The 24,610-nt window shown below is 38.7% G+C and overlaps 1 protein-coding gene across 7 annotated transcripts in view; it reads right to left on the bottom strand.

Moving 5' to 3' along the window:
• Window positions 1–24,610, bottom strand: part of SHC3 (SHC adaptor protein 3) — a 63,007-nt gene that overhangs the window by 17,481 nt on the left and 20,916 nt on the right. For all 7 annotated transcript variants that reach the window (XM_030470192.1, XM_030470195.1, XM_030470196.1 and 4 more), the window contains 5 exons: window positions 23,596–23,666; window positions 11,785–11,848; window positions 9,336–9,455; window positions 6,148–6,201; window positions 1,857–1,908 (listed from right to left, as the gene is read on the bottom strand). In XM_030470192.1, coding sequence (XP_030326052.1) covers window positions 1,857–1,908; window positions 6,148–6,201; window positions 9,336–9,455; window positions 11,785–11,848; window positions 23,596–23,666 — 361 coding nt within the window. The remainder of the gene's footprint in view (window positions 1–1,856; window positions 1,909–6,147; window positions 6,202–9,335; window positions 9,456–11,784; window positions 11,849–23,595; window positions 23,667–24,610) is intronic.

Genomic DNA, 24,610 nt, shown 5'->3' with positions numbered 1-24,610 from the left:
CACACACAGCTGGGGAAAGCTCCCAAGGAAAACTGTAATGCAGAAGGCTTAAACACTGCAGTATGAAAGAATTTCATGTGAGATAACAGTGGTTCACTGCTGCAAAAAGGACTTGTGAGAAACCAGCTAATAACAAGGACAACAAAAGCAAGTAAGAGTAGGAAGGTGCAGCCTCTGTTATAGATTGCAGACATTAATACTAGATTACTCTAAACAATAACAGGCATCATCGCCCTTTTTCAAACAATGCAGAAAAATGAAAGGAGGAGGAACAGAAATTATCGGAAGGATGGAGGGCATGCATGCACTGCAGCTGGAGACTGACACAGAGTTCAGTCTGTCAAACTGTTCCTAAAGAAAACTGAGAAATGGCTTGAACTAAATACCCCACAGGAAGACAATACCAGGTGTTTAGATGACTCCTCAATCTAGGATAGACTAGCTCAACAAGGGACAGTGACAGGAAGCTAAGGCTAAATGCATCCAACTTAGATATAAGGAACATAGTCTATGAAACAGTTTTTATATAAAATCCACTTACACAGGAACAGAAGACAGAGCACAGGGCTCCTCCAAACCCTAGAGTACAACCATCTGGTCTGTGATACTGGTCCACTGTATTGCCACTGAGATCTTTCAGAACAACTGGATCAGTGTCCAGGTTAGCAGAAAGGTACTGCTAAAGTAGGTGGAGTGGAAAGATCTGCGCCATACAGCCTGCACTTTGATGCCAGAGTCTTTCTAACTGGGGACACGTGTTGGAGCGTTGCAAGCGTGGCAAAGAACTGGACCCTAACTCCCACTCACCATATATTTTCTAGGTGTTTCACTAAAATTCAGCATTGTAGTATATTTAGTGCGAGTATTATTTATGAGCTAACTCTCTCAAGTCTGCACATCTCTGCACACAGACACAACAGGTTGTTAGGTATCTAAAACCATTAAAGGTGACAAAATATAGAAGCTGCGGAAATGGTTGTGCCCATGGTAAGGTGGCAGCTCAGGTTTTGCAGGGTTCACACTTTGGAGTGAAAGTGTCTGAATTCTGCAGAAATCCTGTTGGCAGTGCTTGAGTCCTTTTTTGGAACTAGTCTTTTTTTCTCTATGAATTTATGAATAATAAGTAGGTTCTCAAGTACATTATACGATAACTTTGTATCTAACGTGAAGACCTAGTCATGCTTTCTGCATTACAAGCAGGAATATTTTCTATACCTATTATTTCAGACCGTAATTTGCACTTTTCATAATTTACTTTTATTTTTAAGAATCTGAACTGGGTCTTAGGCTTTGAAGACAATCAACAAGAGGTTTTCTGTCCCTGACTGCTCACTCACAGAGCAACACAACATTAAACAAAACATCACTGAAAAAGAGGATTACAGCCTCCAGCAAGCTGGCTTGAAAGCTCACTACCTCGTAAAGAATCTGATTTTGCCAGGAAGAATTAGGCATGTACCAAGAAGACCTAAGAGATTCAGCTGCCTCATCAGGGGACTTTATCAGAGGGCTGCTTAGTTCCTGCATAGTGATTGGGTGTAGGTGAGAGTTAGCTGTTGCCTAGAAGCTCACGCAGCCAAGTTAAGGCAAGCATGTAATTTAAGAGATGAAGAGAATCAAAGTGATATTTGGAGGTGAACTACAGGCAAGACCTGTAGGTTCCAGGTTTGAGAACCAACTTGCGCATGGCTGTTCCTTTTCACTACATAATCGTTCCATTATTCTGTCAAAGGCAATTGCTTTATTGGTTGGCATTTATTTTTTTTCCCGGGGAAAAAGAATTCAACTGAATTATACCACGACTAATTCATGTTTCTCAAAGGTAAAAAGGTGCCAAATAGATATTTCTAACTTACCTCTCCGATTAACAGGATCCTTAGCTACATATGCAACATAGTCAGTTGTATCCTGTCAAAAAATTAAGACAGCTACAATGAATGCAAAAAATCTTTGCACTGATCATAGCAAAAGATCACAGTCCAGAGTGTGCATATTCCTGTGGGTAGAGCCTCAAATGACATGTTTTGCTCTGCAGCTATATACTACTTAGACCCCATAAAAATGCTTCTGGATTTGGTACTAATCCCACCATTTTGCTTTCTCCAGAATGTGATCTATTCCAGAACTTATAAGTACCTTCCAAGGCATTGGAAAATCAATTAAACAAATTTGATGGGATTTGGATCAGGCCTCTTTTAGAAGGGAGTAGAATTACAAGTCCTCATCTACAAACTACCTAGAGATTTTGGTTCAGAACATGAATAATCAACTGGTTCTGAGGCAGAAAGAGTGGAAGTAACAGCCCTGCTCCTCAGAAATACTAAGCAATGCCGTTTGTTCATGTGTGACAAGCAGGTGTGTTTGTTTACTGACTACAATGCCATATGGCACACAGGTGCTCAGCTGCAGCTTGGCTATGACAGGAAGTATCCCAGGACACCCTTCCCCAGCCCATGGGCTGCCCCCAGCCATCCCCTTTGCCACATGCCAGGTGGATTTTCTGGAAGGACCAAGCTGACATCTTCTTTAGGGATTTTTTACTTGCTGTCCTGCCACTCTCACACTCCTGTGCAGACTTTTGTCATTGTGCAGATGAAACAGAAAGGCTAGTGCTTCCAGGAAATGTGAGGCCTGCTGGCACCTCTGGAAAATTACATATATCCCTGATGTGATCAGGAAGTCCTGCTTAGATCTGATATTTTCTGACATGCCTGGCTAGTCAGGTATAGCTAAACCTAACAGGTATGCATAGGATGCAGAGCAGCTGGCAGCATAAATATACCCAAAGCCTTTTCAGGTGACTGATCCAAGACTGTTGGCAACTATGTGAAGATCTAATGTCATAACAAACATCAATCTTCAGTTGAAAGATAGACCTCTTCAGCTTAACTTTCTCTAGTGCAAGCACACACCACCACCCCACATCCAAAACAATTCACTATGCTGTATGTCTATACAATTTCCTTTCTAAGGAGATGGCAAGGGAAATGATGAAGCACAGTCTTGGTTATGGTGACAGATGTGTAGCCATATCACCTAATGTGCTACTGGAAGGCACTCAGACACAGCGGTAATGACCTTGGTCTGTAAAAAAAAGCAGAGCATAGAAGAATAGCCCTAGCATTTTGTCCAATTCCTTAAGCACCCAGTGACACAGCGTCTGGGCAATGACTTGAGTGGAAGTAATGATGCATATCAACAAGTAAGGGGATGAGAAAAGTGGTTATGTCTAGAGTAGCAAATAAAACAGAGCCAAGGTAAAGGCCTGAGATTTTCCCCACAGTTGACCATAACGTTTAATTGCTGCTACTGTCCCTTGCCTGGCTGTGCTGGTTTCCCATGCCTTGCTCTGAAACATTCTAAAGGACCAGCGTATGCTGGGCATCAATCTCAAGAGACCACTAGGAGAGAAGAGCATGAATGCAGATGCAAATTTCACCATGCTATTTTGTTTTGGGCCAGAAAACAGGCCACGGATCATTTTATTTACTAGTACAGACACAGCTAACGGATATATTCATGCCTGAGTAAATCATAGCTCTATCTTATAGCTAGAGTGAGTGTGAGAGACTGGAACCACCTACTCTCATTTCATCTAAAGATTCAAGCTGACTATGACAAACCATTAAGCACCTAAGGTGGGCACATTTCATGGCAGCTAAATTAGAAGATTCCCATCAAAAGGCTATACAGGGCTGGGCTGATGCAGCGAAGTGGTCCCTGACATTCAAGAACTGAAGACAAGTATGAATGAGCTATAATTTTCACCTCAAAGAAACTGCATTGCAGTGTTAATATTTGGAGGCAGGGCTGAAGCTGAAAACTGGTGCCTTCAGGGTCATCTGAGAGACCTGCCTTGTTAGACCTTATGAGATCCACCTCTCTGAAATTTTAGCAGGCATCTCCAAAAACAGATGTCTTGTCTAGCTGTCTGGAAACAGCCACCTGAAATGACTATGGATGAAATTGTTTAGTGCATCATAACAAGGGGCCGAAGAGAGCTAAAGCAGATCCAGAACACAATCTTGGAAGTGAAAATTATGCCATAATAGTGTGTAAAAAGGATTTGGTGGAAAGATTTTTAGCTCCCATGTATGGACACAGACAGAAGCTGTCTGACTCATTGCAAAGGGGAATATTGCAAAAATATATATGGTACTCAAGCTGTTCTCCAACTCTGTGGAATACTTCTCCAGTGGATGTATTTTGAATGATTAAGGTAATTAATGCTTTGGGAGTAGGAGGAAAGTTGCAAAGCTAATTGCTGGTGCAAATGTGTGGCAGATATCCAGAGGAGAAAAGTAGAGAGGGGGAGAATTGGAGGCAGTCTCTCTTCTAAATAAACTAAACTTCAAAATGAGGGAAGAATTTCCTGAAGAAACATGGGCACAGATCTGGTTTTCTAGTTCAATATGGCCTTTCTCCATCCATTTTAAATCTCCGAGGAGAGATTTAAACCTGAAGAAATGAGTTTATGAGCTGGAGCCCAGCTGTGTTTGGGAGATATGGTTTGGTGATGGCAGCCCTCCACCAAGTGGAAATCATTAAGGGCTGATAAATGTTATGTTTGGATGACCCTCAGATGGGTTAATAAATCTGTGATTTAAATCACATCCTTGCATCTTGTCGTCTTCTGTGTGCACACAGGACAAAGAAACCACCTCCTTTATGAACTAGCTTTGATTTAAAGTTGTGCCAGATACCAGCCCACTGAGAGAAGGCTGTAGAGCATCATCAGATACTCATATCTACCCTCTCCACCCCCAGAATGAGATCACCATGCACTGGTCTTATTGGGAACGCAACTTTTCAATTTCACTCTCTTGTAGGCTCCCTTATACCATGCAATTTTATTTCTCTGGTAGTTCACTGACTCACTGACTCTCAAACATTTAGGAGAGCTTGTTTACTCCAATTCCAATCTCTACAGTTGCTCCTCTCCTCTTTCCTGGTAAATCTCTCTATCAGTGGGCAGTGTGCAATGGTTTTTCCAGGACTTAGCATTTGGGATGGCAGATGGGGAATGAAGAATCTTCTTACGGAGGCAGGGAACTGTGCTAATCAATCCTCTGCCCACTTCAGAAATTGTTCATTTACAGCATCCATTGCAATCTGTTGTGTTTCAAAGCTGCTGTTGATCAATTTTTTGTTCCCCAAATTATTGTGATAACGTGTCCTTTTCCCTTCTGGAACTGAACTGAGCTCAGCAGAGCTATGCTAAGATTGAAGTTTGCGCTTAAGTTTTCTGAGATTAGTGAAATAAAAAGAGAATGTGCCAAAGATCTTCAACTTAACAGAGTTGAATTGAGAGAATTAACTCACAAAACAGGCTAGAAATTGCCTTACCTGTAGTACATGACTGATAAATGACAGAAAATCATATGATGGAGGAAAAGGCAGACTCAATTCAGATTCAATTAATCTAGGTTTAAAAGCTTTCAAACCTCTAAGGTAAGAGGTGATCAATGTCCCTGTTTTATAATTCTCCCTGGTGACAAATACCTTTTAATCACATTTAATATATCTTTGGATGGACTGTTTATAAAAACAGGGAAAAGCACAACAAGCAGTTGTCTGCGTTTTAACCTAAATGAACCAAACTTGTAGGTGTATCTGAAAGCTTTGCAGAACTAGAAAGAAAGATCTGGGCTTTTCCTGGAAGCCTGTCTTCGAGCTGCATGAGTGTAGCAAATATACCTGAAGGCAGTATTTATCACGGTCCTCTCAGTGCACACTTAGAGACGAGAAGAAAAAAAAATTAAATTCATGCATTGCTATAAATATAACTGCAACACAGCCTATTACTGTAAAAAGTACAAAACAAAAACCAGGACAAAAATTCACATGATAGCCATATGGCGATACTACATTACTCTGAAAAACAAAGCTCTGCTTATCAGCTATATGAATGCTCGCAGCCCTTTGATACTTTTTGTTTCAGTCATTCAAAGAGGAGGATCTATGACTGCTTGTCAGTCATTTCCCTCAAAAAGTGTTTGATGGCAACAATCAAGAAGAATTTATGAAACAAGAAACAGGAGTTATTGTGGTTATATTTTTCTTTCAGTAAGCTATGCAACAAATTTTGCCACACAGTTCTTATAAAGCAATATCTATGTGGGGGAAAGCTTTAAAAAAAATGCTTACCGGATCACCTCCAGATGCAAAGGAAATAGATTGCATGTGGTGATTTGCTATGATCTGTATGAATCAGAAAGAATAATTGTGAGTCAGTAGGTTTTCTTACAGTTTACCCTTTTGATTTCTTTTTTGGTTTGTGTAAGGGTGAAAATCCAAAATAAGGCCAAGATGACCTCTCTATTTCACCTACAAGGACTGCAAAGAGTAGCATGATTATAATATAAACAAACTTCAGGATGAATGTATCTATTCTGGTGTTCTTTAAACCATAGCAGGACATGGCAAAATCGCTAAGCATGCACAGAACTCCAGTAAATCATATAGATCTGTCATACAGTATCTTTGGAGAAATTTTAATCTGCTAAAGCTCGCTTTCTTTATTACAGATAGTGATGAATGGAGCAAAGGGTCCTATTCATCAAAACACTTCTCTGCTGATGCAACTCTGTTAAAATCAATGAAAACGTGCAATCCCTACAGCACCTAAGGATCCCAAAATTGCTTCCGATACTTACTGTGTCATTTTATATTTCAAATACCAGCATATTTCCAATATGCAAACAGAACATTGACTGTAGCTGCAATGTAGCATTGTGGACAAAATCTCAGGCATACTCCAGAGCATTTGAAATTCAATTTGCTTATGTGCAATTTGAACTAATATGATATTTCCCCGGGAAAAGACAAATTGTCATGAACCTCTAATACAAGGAGAACAGTTCTGCTCCACTGCTATTCTGAGATTTAACTTACAAAATCTTATAATAATGAAATCATGTAACAACCAAGAAAGAAAAGGTCATTGGAAAGAAAATTTCACTTGATCACTTGAGTTACAGAAACTATGCCCAGGATTTCATCTTGTATAGGACAACCCCCTTATTTGGTGCCTCAAAGCATGTGATTTGGACCTGAATTGCTCTCTTTGGAGAGGGTACCACATACTTGAGGAAACTGTTTTGGAAAAAAATGAGGCTAAAAAGGTATTCTCTGGGCTGTTTTCCTCATCCTCCACCTTAAATACCTGAACCAGCAACTGTCTTCCTTGGAAAGAAAAAAGCTTGACATGACTTTCTCTGGATCTTGCTGCTTCACTAAGGCAGTGAGAGCTGACAACTCTTTGTAGTGCTTACATCATGTAAAGAGTGCTTCATTTTCAATACTCCTGCTTGTCTCACAGGAGCCTCTCAAGATGTGGTTAATGTTCAAGTGTTCATTGGAGAACCATTGTTGCGTTACTCATCAGTGAGGATTTCTGTCTCTTTTTTCCCATAAAGAAGAAGTGCTCCTAACAATAGAGATGAACTAGTGAAGATCTGTTATACATCTATTGTTGTCACTGTCTCAAATTGTGCAAATAACCCGATCTTTTAGTTCAGCATCATAAACAACAAAAATTATTTCAGATTGCCTCAAAACTTATTTTTCCAAATTCCAAGAAAACTGAAAAGTGCTTGAAACCACCAGTTCAAGTCAAACATTTTTTTCTTTTTAAGTCCACAGCTTAATGTTTTAGTTTAATTTGAGAGGTATATTCCTCCCCTATACGAAAATGTTGAAACAATGCACAGCAAATTACGAATGCCTTGCATTGCTCAAAATGAAACAATTCAGTAATGTGTGCACATAGTTTAGAAACATTCTCATCTACCTAAATCTGCATTTTAAACAAATAGACAAAACAAAATCATTTTCCTCTCATCCTTGCTTAACATGTTCTCAGAACTGTTGTGCAGAGGTACATGCAATTGCTTTCTGGCTACCGCAAGGGCTAACGACGACTGCCTTGTCTTTTCTTTCCTTGAAGCTCCTCTGGGAAAAAGAGGCTGCTACGGAAGTTCTCAGCCATGTTCCTGGGTGGGGCCTCAAAGGGTGAGGCTGCTGGGCCATGCTTATTTTCAAATCAAATGCTTGGCACGAACAAGAAGCAAGGGGCACCACAGCTAGACTGGGGATCTCTGAGAAACCAGACATTTCCCAGGTCTGCAGCATCCAGACCAAGTCAATCTCAAAAGGAATGATGTGAGAGAAAGATAAACAGTTTTGTCAACTCAGAGAAAAGGCAAAATATCTGGGGGAGGATTCTTCCCTGCGATAAGTCAGTTTAACTCCATTTCAACCCTGACGTCAGCTGAAGACAAGGCTGCTTCAGGGTTTGGCACTTTTTAAATAGATCTAATTAACATCAAGTTCCCATTCTTCTGACTGGGAGCAACTGTCCTTATGAAAAGCACTGCTGTGTATATTCCACAATAAAGCTCCAAACTATTGCAACCAGCCATAACACTGCTCCAACAGCCTCAGTACTCACTACAGAAGATTATGATGATTTCTAAATAAGGGTAAGAATGAAGATAAATCAATGGAAACATAATAATAAGCATAATAATGAATATAATGAAAAAGCAAGCTTTTTTAACAGACAGTGTATGCATTCTTTCTCATTCTTTAACCTGAGGCTCTGAAGGACAGCACGATTTTTTTTTTTTTTTCCTTCCTCTCTCGCTGTATCTGGGCAGAAAGTTGCGTGCCCTAACGCAGTATGTGGCTCACAGCAAATAGCACTGCAGTGACTACGCATGTCTGTCTGCTTTCTCTTTATATATATACCCTGAGCAAGGATTTTTCTCATCTCATACATCATTCACAATCCACTTCAGTGATTCCCCGAAGTCTGTCTGTACCTTCAGCACAATGAAGAAGAAAAAGAAATGGGCTGCTTGAAAAAGGATGCCTTGTCTCTCTAAAAGACTGGCATTTCACTGCTGCAAAATCCCTGAGGCTGTATTTTTAGCAGTGCCTCAGGAATAGATTGCCTGTTAAGGCTCTAAATGTGAAGAACACAACAAAATTGAGGATGCATATTCAGTCCTTCAGTCACTTACTTCAAATGCATCCCTTTTGCAATTGTAGCCAAGAAGAACTCCTAAGACCAGAAAATGTCATTTCATGTTGTAGGTCTTCTAAGAGCAAAACTGAGCTACCCAAAACATGGCAAGAAAATAATTCATCAAAGCTGTGTTGAATACTGGAATAAACTATGACTCCTACTGTGCTTTACTTCCTGTTTTCATTCGTTTTATTGACATTATTGAAGAATAATAACTTCGACCAACTGAGTATTTTGGCAGACAGCAAATAATTGTGCAATAGGCTGCTCATCAAAAGCCTCACAAACTAAAAGTTGCACTCACCTGTTTTGTATCAGGAGTCATTAGGTTTAAGCTGGTGGTGGAAATATTCAGCATTATGCTCATTTCTGCAAACTGAAGATTGCTCTTTCCCAAGATGCTAGAAAGAACTTTGCTTGCTGGCTGTGAGGGGTGAAAAAAGCACATTTTTGTACTCTGCTTTTTTGGGATGACCTTCATTGTATGCAGGGTTAGCTGTAATCCTAAAGGTTTCTAAAATGTTGCTGACTTTTCAAAGCTCATTTCATTGCACCAGCTGTTTTTCTCTGGAAATAATTTCTTAATAATAATAATAATAATAATAATAATAATAATAATAATAGCAGTAGCTAGGCAGGCATTCAACCACTCTTGACCTAACAAAATAGGGTTTTGTGAGATAGCAAAGTCTCACCTTCACCAAGGGACCAATTGAGCAGACTGAGATGAATGCCTTGAGTCAGTATCTTAAAATAGCAGGTTCTTATTCTGTAAAAACCGCTTCAATTCCTGAAAAGAAATCTGTTGTTTGCTCTGCTCTAGCCGCTTCCCAAATGGAAAGGGCAACTCCAGTAATACTGATGGGATGCTGCTGTATTTGTATTTGTCCTAAGCTGCCTGCAAGCTGGGAAAGATTTGTCCCCAGTAGGATGGACACACTGGTTCTTCTTTACTCCTTAAAGCTTACATATATTCAGTTTAAGCTTCTTTTCCTTCTGTTTAAGTGATTAAAAATATGCTACTTACTTACACACTGCTTCCATGTAACATTTGTGCTGCACTATTTTAACTTTGTCATGTTACAGAGCTACTACTTCATTAACTTCTCTTTAAAACAAGCCCTTTTGAATATTCTTGTTTCTCTTCTTTCCTTAAACCTTCATGATTCCCAGCTCATGCCTAAGGATCATCTGCCCAGTGTGTGGGTAAAGTGTGAAAACCTGGCCACGAGAAGAACATCTCAACCACGTTTATAAGCCACTTGTGGCAAAACCATGATGAAAGTAAAGACTGGCAAAAGATACCGGTCTCTACCGTTTATCTGAAATTCTGTGGCTGAGTAATTTTTCTGCTCATCCAGCACACTTACTTCAAAACCACTATTTTTTTCCAATAACTCATAAGCAACATTTCTTCTAAAACCAGTAATACAGAGAAGTGTCTCACTAGGCACTTGGGACTCTGTTTCTCTTACTTTTCCAATGATATTTTGTGTCATTTTGTTTTCCAAGAAAAATTATATTTTCCTCTTTACCATCAGATTTAAAAAACAAAAGCCAGAGAACCTAGAAATACCGATGAGATAAATTTGGTGGTGGGAAAACCACAACCTTAATTTCTGAGGCAATTTCCAATTACGCTGTAACATATATTGTCACATATGCCTTATTTTACCAGGGGAAGAGTCTCCATTGCAAACAAGTGCTATTTCATCCCATCCCTTTCTGCTGGGATTCTGCCAGTTAGTGAAGCAGGTGGGGAAGCAGGCAGATCTTTCTTCACCTGCCTGTTCTCCTCTTGCACCCAACACTGCACACAAGGGCTATAATTAACTATTATACTCCTTCCCTTAGCATTAAATCCCTGCTTTGCTACCAGGCCTCTGAAAGAGCAAGCAGTACAAGACTGTTGAGAGCTATCAATGCAAGAGTTGAGCTGAAGCTTCCTCCACTCCTCGTCATAGAATCAGAATCATCTAGGCTAGAAAGGGCCTTTAAGATCATTGAGTCCAACCCTAAACATACACTGCCAAGGGATGGGGACTTGATCACTTCCCTGGGCAGCCTGCTCCAATGCTTGAAAACCCTTTTCGTGAAGAAATTTTTCCGAATATCATGCAGATTCTAACTTGTATCACACAAATAAGAATAAAAGCATGGTAATAACCATGTTAGGCCAATGCCCACCAGACCCACCGACAGTTCTTGACACCGAGCATCAATTATAGACAGAGCATAGAAACCAGAGGATCATCTGTATTGTTCTCTCAATTTCCAGAGATCACTGATTTCCAAACTCATTAAATGTCACCAGTAGAGCTATGCTGCAAGAACAGATTTAGTCACTTTCTAAACTATGTATGTTTTGGCCTCTGCAAGAGCTTCCAGCGCCTATTTCCACAGTTTACTCATGCATTTTATAAAAAGGCATCCCTTTTGTTTGTTTTAAGCCTTCCACCTTCAATCTACAGAAGAAAGAAAAGGAGGGAAGGAGGAGGTTTCTACAGTAGGAACTTAAAGGCAAGCCACAATCTTTTTCCTACATGTCCTTGTACTTCTAGATGCCTATAAAAGCAGATCCTGACCAAAAGGGCAAGAGGCAACATACAGTGGGTGAAAACAACCAATATTTTAAATGACTAATGATCTGCAATTCTCAAAGCTGCTTTAAAGTCACGTGCCTGCTGTGCCTGGTCTCCTCTGTGTTGAACTAAGAAAATACAGTCAACTGCACTGCAAGGAAAGAAAAATACCTTTCGTTTCTTGAAGGCTCCTTTGGCACCAGGCACGGCTTCACAAACACGACTGATTGCTTCCCTGAAGAGACAGAAAAAAAGCTTTATGTCAAATGAATTTGTGGGTTTCTTCATTATACTTGAAATGCATTGGAGAAAATAGCTTCAGACCATATTTCTGTTTACAAGTGAGGATAGTTTAGCAGGTCAGTTAGCTCTCTTCTCAAGGCTAAAACAGCTGCCACTCAAATTTAGATTACTTCAGTGTGAAGCAGAAGACAGTAAATAGTCAGTGTAAGGAAGAATATGAAGAGTATCTTGAGAGCTACAAAGGATGATGTTTTCTCACACTATTAAAAAGACCTTTTCTCACTGTAAATTAGAATATTCGTCTAATTACCTCCTTCCAGGTCTCATTTTTGCACCTTATTAAGCCATGAAGTTGTCTGCTCATAAGACCTGTCTTTAATCAACATTGCTTTAAATGTTTGGGGTTTTTTTAAATCTTTCTTGTAATGTAACGGGTAGTAACTATTATTTTTATCACTACTGTACTATGCACTCTTCCAGTCAGAACAAAACTACCTGGCTTTAGATAATATAAGAACCCTAAAATGTTCATGGTTGTTGTATACAACACATGCAATGTACAAAATTTTAGTTGACATTTATTCAATACAATCTGAGTAATTTATTTGTGGCCCTATTTTTATTTTGTAAGCAAAATTAATGTCATTAAGATTTTGCTTCATTTTTCTAATACTGCTGCATTCTTCCCATCAAACTCGGATTGAATGGAAGAAATGCATGTTGAAAATGAATTTCAATTCATGTTCTCTCATAGGAGAGTAACTGTATACTACAAAAGCTCTTGAAATCATACTGCTACAAACAAATCTTATAGACATTTTCAGTATTTAACAACTTATTATTGGAATAGTCAACTTGGTCAGTATTTAGAATTTGCTTCCATGCATGCAGAGACCTTCCTGTGACTGTTAGCTACAAAGCTGTAATAGACCTCTCCTGTTGATACCATAAGACAGAACAGTTGCACGGAGATGAGTAAAGGTGACCCCAAGCCTTGTTTAACTATTTTAAATATGGATTGAGACTAACAGCATATCATATTTAGACCTGAAAATATGGAAGTAACATGTATTTTATGCAAAAAATAAAAATACAGAATGGGGGACAATGAACTACAAGCTAAAGAACAATCAAAACAATCAAAACCTTGAAACATCACCTAGATAAAAACATAAATAATTTTAATTTTATGCCATGTGCAGGATGATATTTCAGCTAGGCATTAGGTGATTGCACAGGATCAACAAGTGAGTCAGGACAGAAATGTCATATACATATTAGCATTCAACATAAAATGGCTTAGCAAATGTCACAGATTTATCTGGTTGCAATCAGTAGTCGCTATATATTTATGCCTTTGGTGCTTTTACTTAGGGCCCAATCCAAAGTTCGAATCACCTGGAAGAATGGCATGAATATATTATTTTTGAGGATGGGTGGCTGTGGGTGTGGAACACGCCTTGCAGCAGGTTTAAAGTCCTGTCATTCTGAAGCAGCGTGAGATTTATAGCAAGAGAATAGTCAAAAAAAGCTTTCAGGCACACAGTCCTTTCTTCAGGAGTAGAGGAGAGCTTGTTTGTTTCTCTGTTCCTCTGCTTGTCTTTTTTCTTTTCTTTTTTTTTTTTCCAACTACATCTGCTCATCTAACAAATTGTTTTTCACTACAAATCCTGCCTTGCCCTCAGACCATCACAGCTACAACAGCACTCCATTTCAGAGTTCAGGGCTTGTATTTAATTCCCACTTTTACCACAATGCTCCTTTGATTCCAAACAAGTGTGTTAGTTAAACTAGCTACTAACTTTTCTTAGAGAGCAAGTAAAAATCAGTAGGTTTAAAAGAGCAGCGCTAATGCATCTTACAAATACAGCACAGCCAGCATCAACATAGAGTGATCATCATGATATTAAGACATAGGATACACCTTAAAATGTCATCACAAAATAGAAATATTCTTCTTCTCCACCAAAAGTGCTTTTCTTTGACTCAGGAAAAGCAAACAGACATTATGTTATACAGAGGCTAAAACTTGTGGTTTGCCATCTCCTTCTTGTACCAAACCAAATCCTTTGGAGGCAGTGGGGTGGGAAGTCCATGCCTGTGGCAGTCCCCAGCCCATTGCTGTCTTTCAGACCCATGTCTCTTGCTTCACCAGGTGTGTCTGAGCTTCCCAGGCATTTTGGCTTCAAGCTGTTGACACAGAAGCATCACCAGCACTTCGTCCTCTGTCTCCTCCAGTGGTCGCATTAGCACACTGAGACCTCTTACTGATTTTGCCTCTCACTGAGAGGATTTGTATTTCTCAGATAGGAACTGTGCTTGAGGGATAAATTCATTTGTAACTTCCTTTCTCTTTCTATTTGCCTCCACTGTCTTCTCTGTCTAGCAGCAACATGAATCAGGTGGGAAGGAAAGGGAATTTTCAGGCCACGGCAGCTGAAAAAAACATTCACAAGCTTGTTGCTTTTCTGGGCCAGGACTTGGATTTGTAGTGGTTTTGTTAATAACTCTTCTGCCTCTCAGATCCTGATAATCAGACATAAAGCGTGTTACTCAATAGACTCATCTGACTCAAGGACCTTGTTGATCAAAACTGCCACTTGAGTGTCAGAGAGGAAATGCTCCAGCTGAAAAGCTGAAGCCCAGGGCTGAGGTCTTTCAAGGCAGCCCCGGTTACTGCCTCGGCAGTGTGGCAAAAGCACTGAACAGCTGAAAAGCCAGCCAGGATGTATATACTCTCACTGTGCTGTAGATTTTCCAATTGCCTGTCTTCCTTTTCATAAAATATCTCACATTTACTGAACTCGGTGTTCCCAAATTCTGCAGGACGACTGGAAGTGGGGGGAAGAACTTGAGAAAGGTGACAGGTTGTTGAGATACATGTCAGATGAGCCAGGACATCTGAGTTTGAATTTGACAATTCTTTTAACTTCATTTTTTGAAACTCTGTGAATACTAAAAGTTCTCAAGCAACTGCAGGGTTTAAGTTAATAATGCTTATGATGAAAATGATTGGAACTTAGAAATGGTATTTATAGAGCAATTCTGCCTAGGCAAGGTCAGAGCGGCCTGGCAGCAACTCTTTGTGTATCTGCAACAAAAGGCAAAGTACTTTTCCCATGTGGGAGTTAAGGAGTCTTAAAAAAGTATCTGATGAAAACAAGAAGAAAAAGGACGGCTGAATATCTGCCACCACACTGAGATGCCACCGCACTGCATGATTTGCAGATCATTCTGTTCAGAATAGATCATTTGGAGAGGGGAGTCTTACACATATAGACTGGTGATGCGTAAAAGACATCCTAAAGGCTTCTTTCTAGTTTACATAGCCAGGCAGCACAGGCCAGATGTAAGCCGAAATAGATACTGCTGCTAGGTTGAGAATGCTGCACTTGACATGCGCATGCAAATGCTTGCCTAAGAAAGGCAAAAGCAGAACTTTTGGATGTACCAGCATGGCTAAACAGTTGCACAGAGTTTGGAAAAGTTGCATGTGACTACATTTGCTTCCTTATCAATACGAAAGTTATTTGACATAAACACACATTACACCTTTCTAAGCCACATGCCGTTTCGTTAGCTAGGCTCAGAAAAATACCAGTGTAGAGTTATCTTGATCTCTTGTAAAATTAGCTACTGTGCTGTTTGCAGCAGGGACCACATGCTGAGTTCCAAATCTGTCCAAGAGTATTTTCTGCTTTGCAGATGGCCATACTGTGGAGTCATTTTCTTGGCACAAAACATGTTGTGTATTTTGAATATAATTTCAGCATGTAAATGTACCCAGTGAAAACCTACCAATATACATTTTCTGGGGCTGACCTATTCTGCTTTAAAGTGACTTGACATCTTTCTGAGACAGAAAAAAAAGATATTTTACCCTGGTATTTTGTTCCATTAAAAAGGCTAATGCCCTGATATTTTTCATAGCTTTAGTCATATTTTACTCTGTTATACAAAGTAGCCCACTCAGGAAGCTCAAATCTGTTCCTCTATGAAACACCATCACATGAAAATACCCTCCTTTCTTGTGGTTTCAAATATTTTTTTTGGCTGTGATGCTAGGTTTTTTTGTTGCTGGTTTTAATTAATATGATTTAATTGATTAAAAGACAATTCTGGAACTCATATTTCAGGGAAATGACAGGCACACGAATTGAACAGATTTTCTCAAGATATTTGGAAAAATTATAGCCATCTCCAATATTGAACTAGGAAACTGTGACTAGTTTTTATTCTGAAATGTTTTGTATGACAGGACTGAAAACCTACCAATATTCTCTTAGTATTTTCTACTATTTTACAGCTCTCAAGTTTATCTTTGCCCCCTCCACAGCGCAGGACTTCACAGGTTAAAAAAACAGTCACCAAAAAATTGACTTTTTGAATGAAAGTATGATATGTCTACAAGAATTGTACAGAAGGCTTCTAGCTAATTTTTCACAGTAGTATATTCTTGCTATTTTTATTAATAATTTATAAATCATTACCAAGTGTTGTGCCAGTATTTGCTGACGAGAAGCAAAGTCTATACGAAATATAAAAATAAATTGTTTCTGAAAAAGAAAAAAAACGGAGACCAAAAATTCATTTTTAGAAATCCATTTAATACTTGAACTATTCTTGTTCATTTGCAAAACAGGCAAAATGAGTGTCTGCTGTCTTGAATAGCACAGGGGACATTCACAGGCTCTGAAGACTGAGCCAATATATTAGCGTTTACAGAACTTTAAACACCAACTGGCAAATCAACCATGTCTGGAGTATATAAGGCTGGAGAAGAAGCTAAGGAAAACAGAGAGTATGGATAGGAAGGGGAGGCTAACTGTGTGGCGCGGCATGCGCCTATTACCATGAATTCAGAGTACTGTGCAGGGCACACCCTGGCAGGGGAGCCCCGCAGGAAGTGGTGCAAAGACCAAGCAATGACATTTGTCACACTAGCCTGACCGAAGTGAAGCCCGTCCTGACAGCACAAGTGACGGAAAGCCTGGAAGAAAAGGTTTGTGGAATAAGGCAATGTCGGTGGATGTGACAATGCTGTTGTCATTTGTAGGGTGGGGAGACGACGAGTCCTTTTCTTCCTCTCAGCTCCTCATTTTGTTGCTTGAAATGGAGTTTCTTCACATGTAGATAATCTATAACCAGAAAATGAAATTAAGCCAGCCAACTTCATTTTTGGTTTATTGAATAAACTATACAGAAAAAGGGTTGGCTTTGGCAACTGGGACAGAGTACACCACATGCTACTAGGCATGTAGTACGCAATCTATTCAATGGTTGTCATTCTTATGCTCCTGCATAAAAGAGGAAACCTCTTAAAATATTGATTGCAACTTTTATAACTATAAAGTGGGGGTATACAAAACCTTGATGTTGAATGCATACCTACAAAAGTTTTCTTTATGCATAAACCTCCACCTGTCAAGAACAAGGTCAAACACACACAAAAGAAAAATAACAGAAAAATGTACTTGGAGATTTAGATCTGTTAGGTAGTTCAATCCTTTAACTTCTTGTGTGACCTTCAGACTTTTTTTTCCATTCAGTCTGATCTCTAGCTTTTTATCCTAGTAATGGTCAGGGAGATGGAGAGAGAAAAATGAAAACTGTCTTCTGTTGCTAAATCAGGATCATAGTAACCTCCAAACTGGGTCCAGTCTCAGCTCATCTACTATAGTATTTTCTCTCTCAAAGACTAACCCATAGCAGGTATTTCAAAGGAACGCATAGGAAGCCTTTACAACAGTAAAATGAAAAAACTTAGTTTACTGAATATATTTTCTCTAATCCCTAACTGGCTTCATGTGCAAAGCAGGACTTTGGAGATACATATCTTACAAAACCTGTTTTCATTAGAGAATTAAAATTCTACCACAGTCCTTTTGAATAATCCCATAAGATATACAACATTTTGTAAATATACAAGCTGTCTATGCTGAAAACGATCGTCCAGTGGTGGACTGTCCATGACTGGACATGTCAGATGAAAGACACTCAAATTTCCTATGCTATCATTTCTCTCTGTAATCAAGCTGATAGGTACTGCTGGCAGAAGAACTTCAAAGTGTCTCTGTTTCCAAGGTGCTAGGCAGTTGTTACCTTTGAATTGTGATTTGCATTTAAAAGATGTTAACTTCTGCTTCTGCAGTACCATGTGGAGGCACCAGCTTTCTGGAAAAACAGAGTACAGCTATACCCATAGCTGTTTCCCTGACCATTTGGCTTTCAACTCTCCACCTTCACCATCCCCCACGAGGCTCTTTGCTTTCTCATAAAGGCAAGTGGAATGCAAGAGCTCAATTAGTTACTCTCACTCAGGTTTTGCATTACTGTGTATTAGTTGAACTAATCTAGATACTAACTAAAATTTTCCCCACTAATACCACATTGAATATGAAAGATTTCAATGCTAAGCACACAAAATCCTACCTATTCTAACCCATTTCTGTGCTAATGACAGTTAAATTAGCAAATGGAAATTATTCTGTCAGAATCAGGCACTATAGCTGTCATTACCCCATTTAGAGGTGTACCATACGAATTATAAGGATGTCCCCATCCACTGTTGAGAATCCTGCTTCCTAGTGAACTGAGCAGCAGCCAGCACCTTATGCTTCCCAGATCTTTGGCCCTGAAGTAACTGTGCACAAAGAAAGAGGATTCTCGTTCACACCCCCTCCTGCATACAACTGTGTATCCAGACTGCAGTGCGGGTATGCTTGTTCTTCCACCCCCTAAGCACCACCCTGCATCCAAAGTCCACGCAGCTCAAAGCAGGGGTGAACCGTACTCACCTTCCAAGCAAGAGAGTATGTTAAGGAGGAGACCAAATGAAGAATTCACTGCAGATAACACATTACCTATCCACTCTCAAAAATCACAAACACTCTTCCTTTTCCATGTCTTCCATCCTTTTTTCAATGATGCTTGCTGACAGTGAATCTCTGCAAAGAATACAGATGTGGTTTAATGAAGCACTACATGAACTGAACTTCATTCATATTGTTTAGCATTGAAATCAAACCCAGCTCTAAAATCTGCACTTCTGCCACCTCCCCTCCAGAAGTTTGGGATACTGGCATAAATGGATTTGGTTTTCAAGCTTAATAAAGTTCAGGCCTCAGGTTTGGAGAGGAATCTCATTCAAATTGTTCAGCTCAAAAGAATTCATGGGGAGGACTGAGATCAGAGTTTGGATTCAGGTTCGCTGCTGACATGAAGTATTTCAGTCCTCTGATCTACTTGATAATAGCACAGCATGCAATATAATGTTTTATTCAGCACAAGGAGGTGTGACTTTCTGAAACTGCATGCAGTAAACTGATTTCATTCAATTAAATACCAGGAAACATGCAGCCTTCTAGTCCAGACATTGCAGTATGACAAACAATGCATGCAACATTCTTCTATTTCAAACCAGTGCATAACTACACTCATGCATACAACACAGCAGTGAAATCACATTACACTAGAACAGATCTAATAATAAGCATACAAACATATTATATAAACTGCAAGCACTGCATGCGTTGCACAAGAATTTTACCTGTTGGTTGGGGTTTTTTTGTTGTTTATACACAGCCTGAGGGCACAAAGAGCCTGGACGTAAGCTTTAGAGTGGCCCCTTTCTGTGACGATGATAGTAGGTTTCAGATGAACTTAGGACCACTTGCCACCTGATGTTAGCTCAGTAGCCTTGCCTTCTAGTCCTCCTGTTTCTCCACTATTTTGAAAATGAAATGCTTCTGTTTGTCTTGCTGCCCAAGAAAGTCATCTTGACTTCACATGTGTTACAAGAATTATCACTGGATAATTAATGATGCAACATGTAGATTCAGCTGGCTTTTATTTGTCATTATGCATAACTGCTGACCCTTTGGTTGCGCATCCATTTACTTGCTTAAGAATTCACATGACATTACATTCATTACAGAAAAGAATAAATACAATACAACTGATTAATACTACTTTAGTTCTCCTATTTCTCCTGTAGTGAAAGAATCTTGAGACCTCAAATGTGTAGTGATAAAGGGAAAAATCTGTTATAAATCCTACGTAGCTGTTCAGTTTTCCTCAGATCCAAAATTAGGACAACAACACTTTTTGTCAGGCACCACCAAAGTTGTTAAGACCCAATGAAGAGTATGACAAGTGAAAGTGCTTGCTCACTGCTTTCACACTAAGATAAATGTATTGCTTCAAGTTTTAACATTTTAATTACAAAAAAAAAAAAAAACACCAAACAAAACCAAAAGCCAAACAACCAAAAAAAAACCCCCCCAAAAAAAAACCAACCAACCAAAACCAACCAACCAACCAAAATAACCCCAAACCAAAAAAAACCCCAAACCAACAAGTTACAGGCCAGGTACAACCATACTAGATGGCACAGACTGATTTTTCACATGAATGTGTCAAGGAAGAAAAGAGCATTGACCAAACTGTATACACTGGGGCTTCAATCCAGTTCCTGGAGTTGAAGTCACAGTTTTGTCAGACTAGTCCATGCACGCACACTGATGTATATGCTTTCCTAATTCTAACAGCTGTGATTTTCAAAGCCATTCAAAATACCTGGACAACCTTTTCCCAGTAACTTCTTATTTAAAATGGGTGTCTAATTCACTGGATAACTGGAAATCTTAGCCTAATTTTTAAGTAATTTCTAAATGTTGACCCAGCAATGTAAGTGTTCTTTACAAGCACTAATTCATTTAATGACAGAGTTGTCTGTTACAGGGATAATGGCTTCTCCAAAATAATGCCCAAATTCTACAGCAGAGCCAGAGTCTGTATATCTTACCCTTCCATGACTGAGCCACAGAAGTTTTTTCTTCTAGGAACTGGTGCTTCTTTTCTTACTTTGTTTTTTTTTTCTTCCTCAATGCTAGCAGAGACATAAAGTGACATATGCAATAACCAGAAAACATAAAAAAGGCAACGTAGGATTCCTAATTGCTGACTTCCTATGTTTGAGGTCTGTAACATGGAGGAAAAGCAAGGGTGAAAAAGCAGGAGGGACAGGGATGTGATGCAGTGCTAGGAAGGAAGTGCTTTGTATGTGTCAACAGGGATGCATGCTTATTGGGAAGAGATACATCCAGACTTCCACACTAAATCAGGTAACTTGGCTCATCTTTTCTGTTCATTAATCATATTTCATAAATACTGCATAATACAAGAAGTCATACTGGTGCAAGACAGATCACTTTCTCCTATAACTGCTTTTGCAAGGTCTTGGAAAAAGTAACAGAATAAATAGGTGTGACACATGCAGTAGGATCAATTTATAAAGTTATGGATCAGAAAAGGATCAGAGCTGCCTTGACGTCTGGTTCTCCACTTACAGGTTAAAGCACAGAGAAGTGTACACAGCCTCATACACAGAGAAGCTTCTATGGCAGCTATGGATCTAGGCTCCCCAGCTGGAGCAGTCACAGCTAACATTACTAGATCTACAGACACAAGCCTCAGTCACACTCCTTCATGAGCTGTCAGGTTACAAAGGCAGTTTTCTTACTGGTGGCAGCCTGCAGAAGAATCATCAATGGACATACCTAAGTATAAATGTATGACATAGCAGACATAAATGTAACATTCAGGTGCTTTTATTTTATTTTAATCAAAGGGCTGAGCAGATCATTTGGTGCCAGATGTCCTCTTAGGGAATTGGTGCCTGTAGGTTCAGAACATCAGCCTTGTTAATTCAGTACATACCTTGAGGCCCAAGTTATGTTTCTTAATGCATATGAGCAAGTTAATCAGCAAACATGAATTTTAATAATTCTTTCATAATATTTTCTTAGTAAAGCATAGGTTTATATGTGAAATGCTACACAACAAAGCATGTGGGTACTTCAGACATGCCATGGGCATCTAGAGCCAGATGCATTTATGAAATGTAGATTAAAATGCTAAATCCTGATTCAAAAGTCACCTAAAAACTCCTGCTTTCATGAGAAGTTTTAGATCAGGAACTACACAATCAGAATGATGAGACTTTATTGTTTTATGATAAACAGAAAGTTGCAAGTGTAAAATAACAACCAAAACAGGAAGATAAGGCTTCCTGCTTGAAAAAATGTGGTCAGAGGAAGATGAGCCAAGAAAATGCCCACCATCTACTCAAATATGCTATAAGTTCAACAGAAAAAGAGATAATTCCAAGTCTGTTTCACAGTAAAAGCCAAGAATAGTTTTTATATTGAAAGAACTGTAAGACAAAGATACTTCATTTGTGCCCATCATATTGCTTTAGATCGGCAAATATGCTTAAGTATTAATGGCAGAGTTGTGCCTTTAAGCTACATAATAAAAAAGTGCAACACTATTCCAATGAAAACATGTAGTGAAAGAGACTGTGCAGAAAAATAAAGCCAAATTTAGTTCACCTTCAGGTATACAATACAAAAACAATATCTATCACTACTGTTTCATAAGCCAGTATCATTTAACTTCCAGTGGTAAACACAAATGTGCCAGCGCCATTGAAATTACAAGTCTGCTTAGACATGAAATCATTTTAAAAGGTCACTGCTGCAAATACCACAGAAACGTACATGATGAGTTTAAAAAAACTGTAGGAAAATGCTGCGATTATCTACATTGCCTGAAACCCAGAATTCTGTAATTTACCTTTCCCTGTGCTTTTATGCCCTCATCAATGCAGGATCTTGACAAATTAATGATTAACATTGTGCGAAGACTTATGGGGTCCAATTCAAATCTGCTGTATGCAAGTGTAACTCAAAGTGAATGCATATAGACTGTACAATTGGCATCCAAGTCTAAAAACTAGTAATTTTTCTCATTTAACAAAAAAAATACTTATCTGTGTATGGTATAACAAATGGTTTATGATAGACTATCAGCAACTGTAAGATGCCACAAAGAGGTGAAATTCAAGCAATATATCCAGTTGTAACACTTTATATGTGTTCCTTTGGAAAGGATTACTTCATTATTTTGATGCTAGAATTTGAAAACATGGGCTCCAGTTGCTAGAAGACATCAGTGCTACGGTCCTCTGAAATCAGTGAGTTCAGCTTTTCAAGTGAAAATGCCTGCAAAACACTATTTCCTATAGTTCTCAGAAAATAGCCTCCTAGAAAAAAAAATGATTTATGGACACTTCTTAAGACAGTGCTATACTTACGTTCCACTCTTACAAAAATACCATGACAGGTTTAACAGAATTGAAATAAGAACCTAATACAAGCTTATTGTTTCTTATACACAGTCTGCTAAGGACAACATTCTTTCGTTTGTCTCTGGTATCTTTGTGGTGATATATTTTCACCTAAATCTTTTGTATAGCCACTTTGTAATCTGACATTGTTTTATAAGAAATTAGTATAAAAACCTATAAATATGTGGCTACAGACCAGCTCCCTAGACTAATTTTGACAAATGCACTGTAGATTTTAAGCCTATTTGAATTCTCACTGGCTTAAATGTCATGAAATTGGTACCCAGATAAGTGTATTATTTAGCATAACAAACAGGCAAAAATTTTCTAAAGCAGTTCCTGGCACATGAAAAGACCATGAATTAAATATCCTTTAAGCCCTGTTGGAGCTACATTAATAGCAGGCGAGAGATCTACCTGTAAAAGCAAAATTAAAAAGTGGACTTATGGTATCCAAAAACTGTGTGCTTTGCCACATTCCTGGCCTTTCCACTTTGGACACACAATTCAGAACTTACTTTAAAAAACATACTTGTACAGAACCTTACCTTGCAATCTGTGTTCGAGTATTGAAGTCAAGAGATCTCATTGAGCGTAAGACTTCTATACATCCCAAGTACTGTAAGGAAAAAGAAACAGTTGGAAAATGTATTATAATTATTCTTGAGTTCTGGAAGAAAATGCAGCTAATCATTCAAAGGCACTGTACAATTCTTGTTTTTACATTTAATTTATCCTATGTGTCGGGTAGGTTTTTATGATTATGCTCTTGTATGTCACAGATTTGTTCCATAAACATTTTATTTCATTTAAATCTCAAGTTTGAGCCAACATCTTTTTAGGTTTAATCTAATCACTGTAACACACCTAGTTCATGACATGTGATGTGCTTTTTAATTTTCCTCTATCTATCTAAATTGTTCCATTTTAGATATAAAGCTAATCAAAGTAAAAAATAATGTAAAGGGAAAAGGAAGTATGGTAAAGCAAATTCATCTAGCACTAGCTAGTAGGAAAATCTTATTTAAGAAGGAAAGAATTAAGCCTCATTAGAACAAAAAAGGTAAATTATAGTGAGGAAAGCTGAAAAGAGCACTAGCAATACAAGGAGGATTCCTTAATAACCAGCTCAGGGATATATGGGATTTAATATCTTCATTAATGACACAAGCATAAAAATATAGGAAAATGTTAACAAAACATACTAATAGCCCATGCTGGGAGATGGCTTCAACAGGGTCATGCATGAGAGGAATGGCATGAAGGTTAGCTAATATTCGGAAAAAACAGACTTATTGACTCAGATTTCCACCTGCATCTCTATGAAAAAGAGGGAGTACCATTAGAAAATATGTTAAAATATAACAGTATCTATCTGACACAGGACTGAGAAAAACTCAGGTAAATCTTCTAGACTTGCTTCCAAAAGTGGGCATAATTTGCATGTGCTGAGTTCTATATGCAGCTACAGCTCTTGTCAAATATTTGGAGAGTGGTTTTATACGAACCACCTCATGACTGGCACATCCCATGACAGTATCTTTGCATGTAGGTTAAGTTCAA

This window comes from Strigops habroptila, chromosome Z, assembly GCF_004027225.2.
Source record: "Strigops habroptila isolate Jane chromosome Z, bStrHab1.2.pri, whole genome shotgun sequence".
Classification (NCBI taxonomy): Eukaryota; Metazoa; Chordata; class Aves; order Psittaciformes; family Psittacidae; genus Strigops; species Strigops habroptila.
This window is presented reverse-complemented; position numbering and strand designations above follow the sequence as displayed.